General features: G+C 48.4%; 1 protein-coding gene across 1 annotated transcript; it reads left to right on the forward strand.

Moving 5' to 3' along the window:
• Positions 1-2,684: 2,684 nt before the first annotated feature.
• LOC142916500 (beta-1,4-galactosyltransferase galt-1-like) lies at positions 2,685-6,295 on the forward strand. Its single transcript, XM_076061630.1, has 2 exons — positions 2,685-3,166; positions 4,446-6,295. The coding sequence occupies exon 2, from the start codon at positions 4,530-4,532 to the stop codon at positions 5,634-5,636; it is 1,107 nt and encodes a 368-aa protein (XP_075917745.1). The 5' UTR covers positions 2,685-3,166; positions 4,446-4,529; the 3' UTR covers positions 5,637-6,295.
• Positions 6,296-14,431: the final 8,136 nt, after the last annotated feature.

The raw sequence follows: 14,431 nt of genomic DNA on the forward strand, positions 1-14,431 counted from the left end.
ACGGGCACGCCTTTCGTACGTCCCTTAAAAGGCGTCCGTCGCAAGTCAATGAAACCTTTGGAGCGAGAATTTATCCAATTGGAAGTGAGACGCACAGGAGAGCTCCATTCGGCGCATCCAGGGAGCCCACGGTGGGCCCTCCAGCCCAGGTCTCACTTCGGGTGGGTCCGCGGGATTCTTTTGGCAAGAAACATTTCATTCTCTAGGTGCAGACCGTTTTATTTCCACGTGCATATTTACGCGTGCGTGAATTGCACCTTCAATATTTTTTCGTAAATGCTTTGTATATCTTCTTTGGTTCTTTCGGTAAAGTCACCACGTAGAATGAGAATAAAATAATAAATTGATAAAATAAAATAACGCAATAATATTTTCACGACGTTTCGGCCACAACACAAGCGGCCTTCATCAGGTGAAGGGACGAGACTGTGACTTTACCGAAAGAACCAAAGAAGATGAATCATTGCTGTCACGAAAGCTTTAAATCGAAATGCTTTGTATATGTTTACGCATATATATATGGTAAGCGGTGCAAAGAACCACCGGACCAATGTGAATTTGGATCGGGTAGATATGTAGCGTTCGATTTCACTCGGACAACTTTTGTCTTTGTTCGAACACCGCTTTATTTACAACTCTCCTCAATATTCCACAGTGTCCATGTCGCCACGTGCGCGATGTGTGTGCGCAAACACAGTACCATGTATACACGGAACACACATGCAGGATGTTTACAATGATTATGAATTTAACGTCTTACACAGCACAAGCACTACAGTACTGTTGAGTCCTTGTCGTACTTCCCAAAGCCACATTTACTACACCGTCATCAGCAGCTATGATCGATCCACTGCTGGGTGAAGGCCTAAGGTTAGAAAGCAAACATTAACCCCCCCCCCCTCTGCCCCCATCCCAACTCACCAGGCAATTTCAATGAATTGTCACAATTCAGGGTCGCGAATTGATTAAATAATCCATTCTTCTTTTATATAAAAAATTGCGGTGAATGTATCGGCCACTAGTGGCTGCTGCGAGGGTTACACGATCCCATGACATGCAACATACGTATACGATTTCACCAGAACAAATATTATTCTTACATGTGCACGTACACACGATGATGCATCGTGAGGTTAATAATTCAACATGAATCAGTGCATCATCTCTAAGAGACCGTTGTTTTAGTCACGTTTGAGGAGCTGAAGAACGTCTATGAAAGCAAATCTCAGCAAGCTCTCCAATGGACTTGGCGGTCCCGCTGTGGTTAGAAATGGAATGTTTACGTCAGCAGTGGCAGGTGGTGTGCTCCTCAACACACTGTGGTGCTCACTTCTGGCTTTACTCTGAAAAAATTTTTCCAACACCAACTTCTCTCCCTCTCTCTCTCTGCCCCCATCATGTTAATCCGCTGTTCTTTTACGTCGATCAACTGCGGGATGAATGCCTCCCCATGCCGAGCGGTCCGTGTGCGTTATTTGAACACATTTCATCGCGCCGGTCAGTGCGGGTTGGTGAGAATGGGGGTGCGTATGAAGTTGGGAGCGTAGAAGAACGCTACAACAATTAACTTTCCTGTACTGCCTTCTCCTACCACAGCCCTCTTGTACACGGTGGTTACTCATCCATGCACTAGCCGGGCTCAAACCTGCTTAGCTTCTGAGTGTTTTGATGACCTGGTGCATTCCGAGAAAATTGGTCACACGCCCTCGAGGCATTCTGTCACCAAGAACACGATTTTTTATGTTGAGCCCCACAAGTCATCACAGTCAGCCAATTTTTGCAGTCCTCTCTTTCTCTCCTTCTTTCCTCCCACTGCTCGACTTTGAAATAAACTAAAAACGAAACTTTGAACTATTTTTCATTTCACCAGGAAAGGCCCCACTGAGCTAAACACAGGCAGATATTTTTTTGTCAGAAGCGAGCAACCTGGCCACACATTATAGCTCAGCGAAGTGTGCTTATGTTGTGTGTGGTGGACATTTATAGCAGCCAAATATTCCAAATGCATGTTTCAAAAATGCGGAGGGAAAACCGGACCACGGGGAGAAACTGCAAACACCAAATATAAACATAAAATACCCCTCGTCACTTTTCTTAAGTTCTTATTACCTTGCTTATTGCAGGAAGTGTGTTGACGCTTCTCTTTTTAATCTTCTAGTGCACTGTTTGTTGCTGGCTCATTGACATTTTGAGCACAAGGCAGGATTGTGACCACAGGCTTACCCCTGCCTTGAATGTCACACGTGCACGTACAACAAATGACTCTGGCTCAGATCAAGAACCGCGTTCCACTCCCATCAACCACAGCTCCCATCAGAGTGCTGTTTGTGCCTGGCCGCCTCGCGCGTTGGGCCTCTACTCAGCAACTGTTTGCACGCAAAATGTACAGGCAGAAACCATCGCTTTTATGATTTTATTATTTTTAATGTTCAATTTATTATTTTTATTAGAAAATGTTATTTTATTATTTTTATTTTCTATCTTCCTGACTTTACCGCAAAGAACCAAGAATATTGTAATACATTTACACTGTCAACTTTAGCTGTACATTGTGAATACGAAGTGTATATGGTATATTTATATGTTTTATATAACGTAACACAATCAGCCATAGATCGGCGGGGTCGTGGTTCAAGCGCGGGGTCAGAGGTCGGCAGGAAGCGCGCGGCGGGGTCAGAGGTCAGCAGGAAGCGCGCGGTGGGGGCAGAGGTTAGCAGGAAGCACGTGGTGCTGGCGGCAACGCGGCCCAGTTCAGTTCCATGTATTTGGTATAACCCTGTGAGCCATTCAGCTCTTGAATCGGGTGCGGCCCTTCCCTCTGCTGCTGCCCTCTGCTGCTGCTGCCCTCTGCTGCTGCTGCCCTCTGCTGCTGCTGCCCTCTGCTGCTGCTGCCCTCTGTTGCTACTGCTGCCCTCTGCTACTGCTGCCCTCTGCTGCTGCTGCCCTCTGTGCTGCTGCTGCTGCCCTCTGCTGCTGCTGCCCTCTGCTGCTGCCCTCTGCCGCTGCTACTGCTGCTGCCCTCTGCTGCTGCTGCCCTCTGTGCTGCTGCTGCCGCCGGTGCCCGCGGGCTGCATTGAGCTTCGCGTGCGAGCCGAAGGGCGACGCGAAGCGGCGCTTCTACGGAGAGGAACAGCAGCAGGAGGAGCACAGCGCCCTCGACTGGCAGGTGCGGTGGTGGCGGCCTGGGGTCGTGTTAGTGCTGGCTATGGTGGTGGTAGTTGTGGTTGCTATGGTGGTGGTTGTGGTGGTGGCTGTGGTGGTGGTAGTGGTTGTGGTGGCTATGGTGGTGGTTGTGGTGGTTGTAGTGGTGGTGGTGGCTATGGTGGTGGTTGTGGTGGTGGTTGTAGTGGTTGTGGTGGTGGTAGTGGTAGTGGTGGTTGTAGTGGTTGTGGTGGCTATGGTGGTGGTTGTGGTGGCTATGGTGATGGTTGTGGTGGTTGTGGTGGTGGTTGTGGTGGTGGTGGTTGTGGCTCTGGTGGTGGTGGTGGTTGTGGTGGCTGTGGTGGTGGCTATGGTGGTGGTTGTGGTGGTGGTTGTGGTGGTTGTGGTGGTGGTGGTGGTTGTGGTGGTGGTTGTAGTGGTGGTGGCTGTGGTGGTGGTGGTTGTGGCTCTGGTTGTGGTGGCTGTGGTGGTGGTGGTTGTGGTGGTGGTTGTGGTGGTGGCTGCGGTGGTGGCTGTGGTGGTGGCTGTGGTGGTGGCTGTGGTGGTGGTGGTTGTGGTGGTGGCTGTGGTGGCTGTGGTGGTGGCTGTGGTGGTGATGGTTGTGGTGGTGGCTGTGGTGGTGGTGGTTGTGGTTCTGTGGTGGTGGTGGCTCTGGTTGTGGTGGTGGTGGTGGCTGTGGTGGTGGTGGTGGTTGCGGCTCTGGTTGTGGTGGTGGCTGTGTAATTGGTTGACAATATTTTGTATTTCTCTCAATTTCAATAGATTTCATAATTAGTATTGGCCAGTATTAAGACTAAAATAACACCAAAGAAATATGTTGACGTTTGCGTAAAACGAATTATTATTGGCCACGACTATTTAGATCATCTGTTGAAATTGAGAGAAATAAAAAAACAATTTCACCGTTCTGACAGCTGCAGGCTCAGTGCTGCTGGGAGCGTATTGTTTAGTAATACATTTAACGCATGCTTATATCCAGGTTATCGTATGGTTACTCTTTGGTTCTTTCGGTAAAGTCACGTATGTAAAAATAAAATAAAACAAAAATAAAAACAACTAAATTAAATCATGACGTTTCGGGCGCAACACAAGCGTCAAATATTGCATTCACTTGCAGAGAGTTGTACCTGTACATATCCGCCCTGAAGCCAATACAGTCTTTTGATTTTGGAGAGCTTTTGTTTTTCTGTGAGGTTTACCTGAAATGGAATTGTGTAAAGTGTTGTGCATTTTTAACGCGAAGCTCTCTGTGTGTGTGTGTTTTTACGTAAATGTAATCACAGGCCGAGCGATATCAGACTTTTCGTCCCGAGACGGCGGTCTAGAGATTTGATCCAGACGTCTTGTCTCCTTGCACGCCTCGAAGGATGATGAAGCTACGCCTCCCGGTCCTGTTCCTCTCGCTGCTGCTGCTCAGCGTCTCATTGCTGCTGAGCGTCTGGTACATGTACAGCTGGAAGGGCTTCCTCGTTCGCGACCTCGACGCACTCGGCAACTCGTCCGTCTTCAGGCCAAAGCCGGGGTCTGCTTCCGATAAGATCAACCACGTGACGCTGTGCGGGCAACGGGGAGCGCTGCAGAACACGTCGATGATGCGCGTGCGCGACACCAAGATATTCTTGGTGTCGGCGTACCACGACCAGCGCGAGGCCGGTCAGAGCACACGCATCATCGGCATCGCCAACCAGTATGAGCCGAACGTGCTCTCCTGCCACTTCTGCTGCCGAGGGCACTCGGAGATCCTGACGGTCACCGCCAGCGCCTACGTCCACTCGGATCACTTTGACTTCCCGTACGGCACGGCCGACTTCCTGTGCACGGAGCCGCTGGACTGCGAGCCGGGACACGTGTCCGTCCAGCGCATGCGCACAATACCGGACGAGGAAGAGGCCGAGTGGGTCTTCATGCCCGTGCGAAATCGGCTCTACATGCCCCCCACCATCACACAGGAATTCAGCGTCTGCATCTCCACGCTCTTCGGGAACTACGGCAACGTCCTGCAGTTCGTGCAGGCGATCGAAATGTACCGCATCTTGGGTGCGGGCCGCGTGACGGTGTACAACACAAGCTGCAGCTCTGAGCTGAACAAAGTGCTCCTCTACTACATCAAGACCGGCCTCGTCGAGGTCGTTCAGTGGCCCATCACGGACTACGTGCGGGTGTCCAGAGGGTGGCACTACCCCGAGCACCCAGGCGAGCTGCACTACTATGGCCAGATAGTGGCGCTGAACGACTGCGTGTATCGGCACATGTACAGCACGCGCTACCTGGTCCTCACGGACATCGACGAAGTGATCATCCCTTTGAAGCACACAAACTGGAAGGACCTCATGCGGTACTTGAACGACAAGTACGGCGCCGACATTTACACATTCGAAAACCCACGTGTTTCCCTACACGGTATCGGAAGAGTTTGGGTCGAAGTTCCAGGCGTGGAACGCCATCCCGGGCGTCAACATCATGCGCCACATTAGACGGGAGCCAAACCTGCCGGAGGTCTTCAACCCGACCAAGATGATCCTGAACCCACGCGCGGTGCTGCAGACGTCGGTGCACAGTACGCTCAACGCTCTGGGCATCTCGCAGACGGTGCCCGGAGACATCGCGATCATGCACCACTACCGATCGCCCAAGCAGCCCGACCTGCTGCTCGACTCGCTGGTCGTGGACCTCACGCTGTGGAGATACAATGCCACTCTGATCAGAAATGTCAACAAGGTCCTCAACAGGGTCTTCTGGAATGAGTAGGCACAACGGGCGGCGGTGGCGGCGGTGGCGTTGATTGTCATCTTGCGTTTTTTGCGGTCTTGCAATTTGAGTTAAACACCGGTGTTTGTGAGTTTTCCGTTTGCGAATGTGGTCAATGTATGGGACATATTTATTTGCTAATCTTATGATTGCGTTTACAGTTAAAATTTGTTATCTTCATGTTTTTCTGCATTTGAATCCACCAGGGCACAATAGGGGTTGTATTGGTATGTCTTATGGAAGCTAGGGAAGTTAACATTGGTTTATTTTAAACCAATCCTAATTATTTCTATTGCTTTTGGGAGTACCACTCGAAATGTTTTCAGGTTAAAACATTTAAAATGTGGCACAAATTGATTTAAATAAATGTTCAGTGTGCATGTTCTACCAGTCTCTAATGAGCTTATTGTTTTCATGACTCGTGTCCACGGAGGATAGTCAAATCCCAGAGGATGGTGGCAGGATTTTAAAAAGTAAATCCTGTGGTGATAAAAAAAATGTACATACGATATTAAACTTTTAATTTGAGTGATAATTTGAATGACAGGTGTGTTTTGGGCCAAATGAGCTAGTAAAGACTCACATTAAACATAATAGATTCAGTAGGAATATATTTATACATCCAAATGTATATAGTTGTGTATTTGAATATGTATCAACACCAGCTGTTGATACATACAACTCATTTTAAATTATAAAGCCATGTTAATGTATTCCTAAACAATACATGGAGTTGACATTTCTGAATTGTTGCATTAGATAGTTTCGCGATGTATTCAGCAGAAATCATCATTATCACGTATTATCAATCTTGCAAACCAGTTTTAAACATATACAGCAAAATGCTATTACCATTCTTTATCTACATATATAATATCACAGATCTGTCCTGTCATTCTGTGACTGTGATTAACGCCCCCGGATTGGTTTAAGTGCGTCACGTGATCCCGAGCAAGCAGCCAACCAGAGGTGCGCCCCCCCCCCCCCCAAACATGTACGCCCCCGGATTGGTTTAAGTGTGTCACGTGACCGCGAGCAACCATCCAAGCAGAGATGAGCCCCTCCCAAACATGTATGCCCCCCGATACTGCCCTGAGGCAGAGCCGTGCTCGGGCCGCTGCTGCCCTGAGGGAGATGGGTGAGGAGACAGGTAACAGGAGAAGGGTGAGTGAGAGTGAGGAGAAGGGTGAGAGTGAGTGAGGAGAAGGGTGATTGAGAATGGTGAGAGTGAGGAGAAGGGTGAGTGAGAGTGAGAAGGGTGAGTGAGAGTGAGAAGGGTGACAGTGAGAATGGTGAGAGTGAGGAGAAGGGTGAGTGACAGGAGAAAAGTGACAGGAGAAGGGTGAGTGAGCGTGAGAAGGGTGAGTGACAGGAGGATGGTGAGGAGAAGAGTGAGTGAGAGTGGAGAATATATGTAATTTGTACGTGTTTATCTTAGGGATGATTCTTTGGTAGAATACGTCAATACAAAACTTCCATAAATCGTTAACAAGTTTATATGCTTAACCCAGATATCATGGCACTTATGTATTTGTAATGAGAGTGCGCCACCTACAGGACGACCGGGGGGTTATTGCAGACACGTGCTATGTTGTCTCACATCCAATCAGTAAGGGGGATCCCATCTGGGTGAAAGGTAAATGGGTAGAGCTAGCGGGAAGCCTCGAGAGCCCTCTAAAATGTTCCGAGAGGGGCGTGGCTAGAGGCGGAGCTTAGCACCGCCGAGAGGGATATAAGCAGAAGCAGCAGAGGACTCTGGGTCGTCGGTGTGAAGAGCCTGGGTCCGAACGTCGTCACCACCTGCGCTACCACCCATCGGCCACGTGGCGGGCTCCACCAGCTGAGCCTCCCCTCTCTCCGACACGCCGTCAGCCAGCGGCGAGGCGGAGAGAGAGCGAGTGCCACGGCGGCGGGAGGCAAAGCGTGCGCCGCCGTCCAGAAAGCAAGAGAGAAGCCAGCCGCGAAGGGAGACACGTGCTGTACTGCAACTTGAGAATAAATACAACTGAAGTTTAACCCAGGTCGGAGACGCTGATTACATATTGATAAGTGAATGTTAATAAAACATGCAACTAGTCGTATTCAAAACCTTCTGTATTGTCATGTAACCATGTATCCTTTCACAAAAGTTAACATTTAAAATCATGACGTTTAACAATATTCACATGCAGCGGGTTGGCATTTTTACGTTTCAACTTTCCAGGCACTCGGGTTTGTTAATTCAGAGAGTGAAACAGCAAGGGACATTCTCATCTCTTTGTCCTGTGTTTGCCCTCGGGTGCAATGAGTTTATGGTGTTTTGCCATGGGTCCTCCCTTGCTCTCTCAGAAATTCCCTGAGTCACTCCTTGCCCATGGAAGAGTTATTCCTTTATGGCCTTTCATTAACGTTTCACCTTTTGCTACATGAGTTAGGTTTATTCCTGAGAAGCGAAATATTCGACGGCTTTAAGGCCCTCCTCAGCTCTGGTTATTCTCATCATGCCCATCTGATCAATGTCTCTTGTATTATGTTTACCCGTTTCTCATTATAGTGTTGTTTTGGCTTCGTCATCTGGTTTTCCCAAGCTTCAGCATGCAGGGAACGCATATTTGTCTCCAAGGAGCCATGATATAAAAAATAGACAATATTACACAATAACATTTTTTTTGGAAGAGGTATATATACAACAGGTGTGGGAGCATGGCGCTGAGGTTTAGGAAACTGTAAGTCCCAGGCTTCTATGGTCTGGCTTTCCCATAAACAAAACGCGAGGAATGGTAATGGTGGTTGCTTACGCCTCAACCGACTATTAACACCAGTGGAGGGATGGTGGCAAGGCTGGTGAGTCAGATGCCTTCTATGACCTGTCACAAGTACTAGCTAAAGTCGCCCCTTGGGATGGAGTCATCCTGTCGGATGACTTTAATACCTGAGTGGGTCATGACACTGGCACCTGGGCCAGAGTGATTGGAAGGCATCGGCCAGAACAGCTCAATAATAACGGTAGGAGGCTGCTAGACTTCTATGCAGCACATTGGGCTTACCAACACGCTGTTCCGGCATCGGCGCATCCACACAGCATCATGAATGCACACTGGGTCCAAGCAGGAACATCTGCTGGACTATATAGTAACAGAACACCGAATGCGAGCCCATGTCCTTGACACCAGGACCTACTGTTGAGGTGATCTGCCCGCTGACCATATGCTTGACATCTGTAAGATTTTCCATTCCGGTGGTGGGTGTCCATCTAGGACACCATTCAAAGCCACAGTGGCCTGGTCTCAGCTAGCTGATGAAAGTTGCAAGTTAGAATGTCATCATCTCTTGCAGGAGAATACAAGTTAGGAAGCAGTAAAGTCAGAACACAGATCAGAACATTTAATTAAATGACTGCGTGTTGTCTTGGTGTGGTCTGGGACTGTTTTGTTGGTGTTTTACTGCCTTGCCCTAGCTTGCGTTCGGTATTGATACATCGGCAGGCATGTATGTACTCATTTAATTTGTACTTAGATACTATATTTATATTCGTACATTTTTAGTGACTTGCATTACTTTTTTCTATTTTGTACTCCTAACAAAATTGTATTGCTTGTTGTAACTTGATCCGCCCCTGCTGGACATTTGTGAAAAAGACCAGAAACCTTCACATTACAGGCATCGCAGAGTCCAATTCCAGTTGTCTCCAGACACTCAGACCGCCACACGCAAGCCCGCACTTTGTTGAAGGAATTGGTTCCCAGAGAGTTGGCTGCAACAATCCAATGCAACCGATTTAACGGGGTTCAGCAGTTACATGAGGTGCATCCGAAGTCAACGCTACATATTGACAGAAATAATTGAATCACGCTCTATTGGGGGGCAGTGGTGCACCAGAATGGGTCTGGGATCGATTCCAGACTCGTGTGCTTTTTTGGGTGGGGTTGGCATGTACTCCCCTTGTTCTGCATGAGGGTGAGTGAGCGTGTGAGTGGAGTTGGAATGTACTCCCCTTGTTCTGCATGAGGGTGAGTGAGCGTGTGAGTGAGTGGAGTTGGAATGTACTCCCCTTGTTCTGCATGAGGGTGAGTGAGCTTATGAGTGAGTGGAGTTGGAATGTACTCCCCTTGTTCTGCATGAGGGTGAGTGAGTGAGTGGAGTTGGAATGTACTCCCCTTGTTCTGCATGAGGGTGAGTGAGCGTGTGAGTGAGTGGAGTTGGAATGTACTCCCCTTGTTCTGCATGAGGGTGAGTGAGCGTATGAGTGAGTGGAGTATGAATGTACTCCCCTTGTTCTGCATAAGGGTGAGTGAGCGTGTCAGTGAGTGGAGTTGGAATGTACTCCCCTTGTTCTGCATGAGGGTGAGCGTGTGAGTGAGTGGAGTTGGAATGTACTCCCCTTGTTCTGCATGAGGGTGAGTGAGCGTGTGAGTGGATTTAGAATGTACCGTGGCGAGGCCCTAATCCGCTGTGTACCAATGCTAATGATAACGAAAAAGGGATGGCTGCGGCAGGACTCTGGGTGCACGCCTCGCCGCTAAGGCTGTTTTTACTATGCACACGCTGTGTAAGTGCGCGCGATTGCCAGCAAGCGGGCCCCACGCCGAAACCTTGCAGCACCGCGCACACCTCATGCACACCCTCTCATGCACACCGTCTCCCCACAAAAATCACAGACTCCACGCCGAGGCTCTACCCACACCTAGCCTAACTCTGCCTATGCCCCCAGTTACACAAACGTCCTACCATGTACCTCGTAGCTGTACTCACGGCATCGCACGGACGCTATGAGAGTCAGAGGGAGAAGGACGAGCGAAACCCTTGCCTATCGCTGCCTCATAGCAGCACTTGCTGGCATCACATGGATGCTGCGAGCGGCTCGAGGAGGCAGGACAGCAGGCAGTGGGTCTGGATTGCCCGGAGGTTGAAGACAACTGCCCCAATCGTCCCGGGGCTCCCACCTTCATTCTCTAAACTTAAAAGGCCCAAGGTGGAATTGTACCGCGCGGCCAATCGCGCGCTTAACCTGCGCCGTCTAAATGGAGGGCCACGGGGTCTGCTGCCGCTCACCCATTGTCCTCCCGTGCTCATTAATTCTAACCCACTGGTCTGCTCTTCTGGCCAATTATTCCACACTCCGCCTATCCCAAGGTCGTGAGTAACTCATCGCGGTTGGTCCAGTGAACCTTTCCCTTCTGCGCCCATAAAATCTTCAGCCAATTTAGGGGCACCGCAATGTAACCTGTCCTGTGGGGGGCTGGCCAATCTCCTGGCACCGGGAAACCGTGGGACTCTCCCTCTAGGCGCCCTTTATATTAAAACCGATGTGCCAGGAAACCCCCCGTCAGGACACTACTAGGGGGGTGGCGCTGTGTGCGGGTTGTGCGCTTAGTCGGGGGCCGGGAGGGGATTGTGGTATTTGCGGAGTTGCTCCGTGGTCGTGGCACCACAACTGAGATGACTGGCCAATGCACCACCTGTGCCTCGTACAGTGTACACACACACTGTTTGTACACACACACAGTGTACACACACAGTGTACACACACACAGTTTGTACACACACACAGAGTGTACACACAGTTTGTACACACACTGTACACACACACAGTGTACACACACACAGTTTGTACACACAGTTTGTACACACACAGTGTACACACACAGTTTGTACACACACAGTGTACACACAGTTTGTACACACACACAGTGTACACACACACAGCTTGTACACACACACAGTGTGCACACAGTTTGTCCACATACACAGTGTGCACATACACAGTTTGTACACACACACACAGAGTGTACACACACACATACAGTTTGTACACACACACAGTGTACACACACACAGTTTGTACACACACACATACAGTGGACACACACACAGTTTGTACACACACACACAGTGTACACACACAGTTTGTACACACACACAGTTTGTACACACACACAGTTTGTACACACACACAGTGTACACACACACACAGTTTGTACACACAGTTTTAACACACACAGTTTGTACACACACACAGTTTGTACACACAGTGTGCACACACACAGTTTGTACACAGTGTACACACACACAGTTTGAACACACACACAGCGTACACACAGTTTGTACACACACAGTGTATACACACACACAGTGTACACACACACAGTGTACACACATACAGTTTGTACACATACAGTGCACACATACACAGTTTGTACACACACACAGTGTACACACACAGTTTGTACACACACACAGTGTACACACACACAGTTTGTACACACACAGTGTACACACATACAGTTTGTACACACACAGTGCACACATACACAGTTTGTACGCACACAGTTTGTACACACACACAGTGTACACACATACAGTTTGTACACACACAGTGCACACATACAGTTTGTACACACACAGAGTGTACACACACAGTGTACACACACACAGTTTGTACACACACACAGTTTGTACACACAGTGTACACACACAGTGTACACACACACAGTTTGAACACACAGTTTGAACACACACAGTTTGTACACACACACACAGTTTGTACACACACACACAGTGTACACACAATAATATCCACGTTCTTGTTGAGCTTACGCACCCAAGGGGTCTCTGTTGAAGAGAGGGAGCAATGGAAAATTAATCTAAATAAACAAACTCGAACTCCGCTCTGTGACGTCACCACTCAGCATTATCTCATCGGCGTGAAACGCCAGGCGGCGGTGGCCTTCGCAAGTGACGTCATGTCACCGAGGTATTCGGTGCGCTCTTGAGCGTGACGTCACCTCCGCTTGGTCACTGGCGAAATCTGTTCCGGTACAATCCTTATTTGGGTAAAGCTACGCCCAGTGACTGGCGGATCATTAACATCCTCGACAAATGGACCAAACTAGTTAGCATAATTTATTCAGTTGTAGAGACTCATTGTGGGAGGAGAGTATTGTCTCCCGGAAGGGACGTCATGTCACCTGCTGCCGCGTGACGTCGCGAGGTAACAGGGAGTTGCCTCCGCCCGTGCACTGACATCTGAGGTGAGAAATTCGCATCGCGGTTGTCGTGGTGGTGGTTGTTGTTGTTGTGGTGGTTGTTGTTGTTTACCAAGGTAGATCCTCCCTCTCTCTCGTAGGGATGCCAATTGAGTAGCAGCGAGCATGGGAATCGATGTCCAGGTTGGAACTTTACAACGCGGGGCCTAGCCACGCGGGGCCTTGCCTCCTGCCCTCGCCTGATTGCGTTTACTTTAATTATCTCGCTTAAGTTTCATTTGTTTTCACCCGGCTCGCCACTTTGTAACTTTGTTTTCCTCTAAATATTCACGCAGTTTTTTTTATATTTTACCAGGCCAAGCCCGCTTGAGCTGCTATACCGCTCTTGTTATCAGAAGCGACCTGCCCACAACAACACAAGGTGAGGCTTTGTCAACGTGTGTGAATGTTTTGACTTAAAACTTTGGTGACTGCAGGAATGAATATTCTTGGTTCTTTCGGTAAAGTCACGTAGATAGAAAATAAAATAACATATTATAAATTAAATGAAAAATTGAAAATAAAGCAAAAAACCCACGAGGTTTCGATCGCAACACAAGTGGTCTTTATCTTATTGAATTTAATCTGTTATTTTTATTTTCTATCTACGTGACTTTACTGAAAGAACCAACAATACGTGCGTCAATGTATCTATCGGTCAAAGACGCTAAGCGCGTGCCGCTGTTGACTCTGAATGTGTGGAGGGGAACACCTTCACCACGGGGAGAGAGAGACAGAGACACGGATAGCCTCGGCTATGTTTATGATCCTCGATTCATTACTTGGTGGAGTGAGGAAGAATTAATGCTGAGCAGATGAAGGTGGCCAGGCATGGTTCTGGTCACACCACCACCTGTTTACTCATGGCAGTGTGTGACAGTGTCAAGTTTGTGTTTGCGGTAAAGTCTATTAACTCTGTTGAACACGGAGGTTATATCAAAACAATAGTTTATTTTTGTTTTCCTCTGGAACTCTTACTAAGAATGGAAACGGAGTTTACACAGCACACACATTCAGCTGAAGTCGGAACTGTTCATCCCCAGCATTCAAGGACATCTGAGCTTGGATTCACACCTCTAAGTTGCGATTGAACATTAATTCATGCATTTCTGCATAACACAGATAGTATTGTTTTCAACACCCTTTGCTATGTCAGCTGAATTTTGCTTTCATAAATATTCCTTTTGTAGTCAGACAGCCGAAATTGTGTGCTTAGAGTTTTGGGTTAACATTCATCTTGAAGATATGAAGCCTTCCAGGCATATTAATGACATCTGCCCTCTCATTGTGTGCCCTAACAGCCCGTGGAGAGAAACCCTTCAGGTGCACTCTGTGCGTGAAGGCGTTTGCACGTTCATCAAATCTGATGAATTTGGGAAACTTTTTCACATCATGAATATATTAATAAGTATAGACGTGTAAGTCACGTGTGCATTCCTCTGTGCCTGACGTGTAGATGGTGTGGATATTATTTTTTTCTGTCTGCAGCTGACGCTTCCTCTGCAGAATTGGTCTGA

This window comes from Petromyzon marinus, unplaced genomic scaffold, assembly GCF_048934315.1.
Source record: "Petromyzon marinus isolate PM22_M1 ecotype Great Lakes invasive population unplaced genomic scaffold, UKy_Petmar_22M1.pri1.0 PM_G_Scaffold_39, whole genome shotgun sequence".
NCBI lineage: Eukaryota > Metazoa > Chordata > Hyperoartia > Petromyzontiformes > Petromyzontidae > Petromyzon > Petromyzon marinus.

Bases quoted from the DNA above. Each gene is read 5' to 3' on its own strand.
- LOC142916500 (XM_076061630.1), top strand. From the start codon at position 4,530: ATGATGAAGCTACGCCTCCCGGTCCTGTTCCTCTCGCTGCTGCTGCTC.